The sequence below is a fragment of the Arachis ipaensis genome, chromosome B09 (assembly GCF_000816755.2).
Source record: "Arachis ipaensis cultivar K30076 chromosome B09, Araip1.1, whole genome shotgun sequence".
NCBI lineage: Eukaryota > Viridiplantae > Streptophyta > Magnoliopsida > Fabales > Fabaceae > Arachis > Arachis ipaensis.
Genome location: NC_029793.2, coordinates 252986 through 257011, shown reverse-complemented (window position 1 = coordinate 257011; position 4026 = coordinate 252986). Strand labels below are relative to the sequence as shown.

At 40.2% G+C, this 4026-nt stretch overlaps 1 protein-coding gene across 2 annotated transcripts; it reads right to left on the bottom strand.

The window, feature by feature from the left end:
• Positions 16 to 4020, bottom strand: LOC107619242. 2 transcript variants are annotated; one of them, XM_021110694.1, is made up of 6 exons: positions 1893 to 2158; positions 1534 to 1797; positions 1390 to 1439; positions 936 to 1000; positions 777 to 845; positions 16 to 655 (listed from the first exon to the last, which is right to left on the bottom strand). In XM_021110694.1, exons 1-6 carry the CDS (start codon positions 2036 to 2038, stop codon positions 389 to 391), a joined length of 861 nt encoding a protein of 286 aa, XP_020966353.1. In that variant the 5' UTR covers positions 2039 to 2158; the 3' UTR covers positions 16 to 388. The 2 variants fall into 2 exon arrangements, with proteins under 2 accessions (XP_020966353.1, XP_016176984.1); XM_016321498.2 differs by lacking the exons at positions 1534 to 1797; positions 1893 to 2158 and adding an exon at positions 3643 to 4020 and having other exon boundaries at positions 936 to 998; positions 1389 to 1439.

Below are 4026 nucleotides of genomic sequence, written 5' to 3'. Positions count from 1 at the left end.
TTCTGGTTTGTAAGACCCAAGATACAACCAAATCATACAGTTACGGACAACCTTTAACCAAAGTTATTGAATCATCTATAGAACACGTAATTACATTTATCAGTAAATATTTTCTATAAAAATGAAGAGAAGGAATACAGGGTTTTTTTTTTGGACGCTGTAGAAAACAATGGAACGAAAAAAATATGAAAATAGTGAAATACTAAGCCTGATCTGTTAGGATTTCTAAGCTACCCTGGGAAACAATTTCCACGTGAATGTTGACCAACGAACATGAATGGTTTACTCTTCAGCATCTAGAACAATTACATTAGCACAAACCTAAATTGTTAGGCTGCATCATAGTACATATATTATTCTGCAGCGACCCGGTTTCTTATTAGCTGATTCAGTCCATGCAATTGGAGCTCAAATCCACATCCACAGGTAAATTTAGATCAGGAAGCACCAAGGTAGATTCTTTTTTACTCATCTCTTGTGATTTGGAACGAGAATTTAGTGGACAAACATATGAATGGCCATCAATAACCTTATGTGTAACAGTTTTTGGGGACAGAGAAGTTGATGGATGGCACTGAGGTAGGTCAACCACACCTTTCTTAGACTCCTCGCAGATTTTAGTTGGTTCAGAGTTCCGTTGCGACTCCAAATCAAGCTGTTGCAAAATATCAAGTGCATAATTAACATGTATCTAGCTACATTTGTCCTCATTAAAAAATGTTGTAAGATTTCAAATATGGATGAAAAAGTGATTCAGAACAACATGGGAAGGTCACCTTTAATCTCTTTAAGCTTTCATTTGTGGCTCTATGTTTCTCAAGTGTGAGACGCAACGATGCAAGTTCCTGTTCAAATATTGAAATAACGTTTATAAACAAACCATAACAAGTATATCTTCAATCAGAAGAGTAGACAAATATGCGCCTGAATCGTACATTTTTCAAGCTTCTCCTTTCTTTGAGCAACAAAGTCTCCTCCTCTTTTAGTTCAGCTAAAGTCTGCAAACAAATCAACAAATACTAAGTCAAAATGTAAACTAGCTCATTATTCTATTGGGTTGGAGGCCCAAACAAACTCAATTTTACATAGAAATCATTAGCACTTTGCTTTCGATATACTCAATGAAAACATGTAAAATAGCTTATTATTCTATTCGGTTAACACTTGACAGCAGTTTCCAGTTCCCAAGTAGATCACCTAATCCTTCACCAACTTGTATTTTAGATGGAATGCCATGGGCAACCAATTCTTCACTCTTCTATTCATTAATATCATATCTTATGCCCAATCCTTAATTCATATTCGTATCATTCGATCCTCTTGTACATGACACATTTAAACTAAAACAAGATCTGAGAATATATATATATATATGTATCAACATTTACCTTTTTCCTTCGTGACTTTTTGGTAAGAGCTGTTTCGGTTGGATTTGCAACCTGCAATATATAAAATACCGAATTTAGGGACTTGAAACATTGTATCATATTCTCAGAAAAGGAAAAAAAAATGGAGTGAAGTGAGGCAGCGGACCAATGTTTAGGATTTAGGTAGGATAGGAGGGTGCAGTTGTGCAATCGACATTGATGATTTTTATTATAATAATAAATAATAAGGAGAGAGTGGAAGGAGATAGAAAAGATGGCGTTAAAGTAAAGCCAAAAAGGGTGGAGTAGTGAGGGTAAGCGTGCCATATTTGTTTCTCTCTTTCTGTGAAGTGCAAAGTGGCAGACTGAGACAGAGACTGGGTCTGAGGTATTGAATGAAAATGTCAATGACACCCTCCACAGTCCCCAGTGTGATGGTGGCTCCTTACTATCACGTAAATATAGAGTACATGCCAGCCAAGCACGTATTTCCATCCGAGTGGTGGAGCAGGAAAACAGGTTCATACATTGAGACCGAGAGAGCGTGTGTATTGTGTTATATATTGATGATTTGGTGTGTAAGAAAAGTATGTGAGCTCACAATCTGCCTCTACAAACAAAAAATAAATGAAGGTATTGGCGTAATGCATAATTGCATATCCATAATCCATTATAATAATATAAAAAATGAAAGGATGGATTCCATGGATAGCGGTGAGCGGTGACTAATAAACGCCAATAACTAACCAGCCAGCTTAGTTGGTGGCAGTGACACTATGGTCCCCCCCTCGCTCTTCGTTTCTCAGCTACCAAAATCCCTATCTCCTCTCCTCCAATTTAACTTACTCCTCCTTTTGTAATGGTTTGCAAGTTACTATTTTCCCCCACCTTCCTTTATCTTTTTCTTTTTCTTTTCCCATTTATTTAGAGAGAGAAGAGAAGAGATAAGTCATAATTTCATTTTGTTAACCACATGTTCGTCTCGATCCCAAAAAACCACAGATTCTCCCCTTTTGGACCTTACCCCACCAAGCATAAAAGGACTAATATACCACCATGTTTTCTTCATAGAATAACAGTTCCCAATCAAAAAAATAAGGACTTGCTACTTTTGACTTTTGCCCATGCATAATACTAATAATATTTTTAATTGACAATACATAGGGTTCCGATCAAGCTGTGATGCAGATACCTTAACAAACGTCTCTCGTATGTGAAACGACGACGCAGACCCCTAAATGAAGTAGAGAAGGTGCGGCCGCAGGTAAAGCTACAGTAGGGGAGGTGACACCACATGAGTGCTCCAAACCTAATACACAAGAGCATTCCAAAGTGCACAACCACTACAAAACAAGCAGCAGTCGCAAGAGCTATTTTGCCTTTCCCACGAAAACACGCCACCGAAAATGCACTTGTGGTGCTGCTGCTCTCCTCATATTACATAAATACCCCTCATAAATTTAATATTTATCCACCTCCCTATCAAACCACGAATGCCACACTGCAACAATAACATCCCAGTTTACACTTCACAATCCCACAAACCTTTTTTATTTTTTAACCATCTCCGGACACGGCCAGAACATATCCCCGAGAGACGAAAATGCCCTCGAGAAGGAAGGTCATTTGCGTAATTTGAGATGAAGAGCGGCGAGGAAAAAACGTGAAAATAAGAGTCATTCAAGTCTCTGACTCCTTGCGTTGAATCAAAGTCTCTCCTTTCCTTTCCAAAATTAAGAAATAAAATATAAAATACATTAACAGTTACAAAAGGGTAATAGGTTGAACTTTCCTGACGAAAGAAAGAGAGAGAGAGAGAGGAATAAAGGTAAAGAAGATGATAACACGGCGTGTCCTGCGAGAGTAGGGAGGCACCGGTTCAAATCTGTGTTGAGAAGATGATAAGGTGAATAAAGGCAGCTCCGAAAATGGTTTTATTTGAAAAAAAAAAGGCAAAGAGGCGCGATCGGACCAAAGGCTGAGCTGAGCTTGATGAGTGGTGAATGGCATTTTCGTCCATCCATGATTCAAAAAAATATAAAGTGCGAGTGGCACTTAATTGGATGCCAACATGGTAAAAGAATAAGAAAACTTTTAAAAGAAACAGAGACAAAGTCAGTTCCCTTCCCTTCCCTTCCCTTCAACTTATGCACTGCGTTTAGCGAGCACCTCATGCACACAGCATACCCACAGAATTAAAAACATAACAAGGAATACGGCTGAACTCAAACTAACAAAAAGGAAGAGAGAGAGAGAGAGAGATGAAGCGTGGAACCTTAGATCTCGAGGTATGCAGGTGTCTGGTCGGGCGGCTGGACTCCTCGTAGCTATCTAGAGTGGCGCCTCCTCCGCTTGCTGAGGTGGTGGCGCTCCAAGAGAGAGGGGTGGTAGGACTGGCTCTAGTTGTCTCCGCTTTATTGTGGCGGGGAACGCACTTGGAACGGCGCTGACGCACGCTCCACTGCAGGTTAAGAGAGGGAGGTGGCGGCGGCTGTTGGGCTTGGTGGAGTCGGAGAAGGAGGTCGACGACGAGAGAATCGTCGGCCATGGCGATCTTAACCCAGTTATCATGGCACATGTCTTGTGGAGCGTGGAAGAGGGTTGATTGGAAGAGACAAGAGGTGGTGTGTGTTATGGGAGATATGGGGAGGGTGGGTGT

What these genes read in the sequence shown, in the direction of transcription:
- LOC107619242 (XM_021110694.1), bottom strand. Translation starts at nt 2,038, where the DNA reads ATGGATTATGGATATGCAATTATGCATTACGCCAATACCTTCATTTAT. An exon ending in CGCTCTCTCGGTCTCAATGT is followed by an intron (nt 1,798 to 1,892) that starts ATGAACCTGTTT and finishes GCCACCATCACA; the next exon opens with CTGGGGACTGTGGAGGGTGT. An exon ending in TACCTAAATCCTAAACATTG is followed by an intron (nt 1,440 to 1,533) that starts GTCCGCTGCCTC and finishes TATATATTGCAG; the next exon opens with GTTGCAAATCCAACCGAAAC.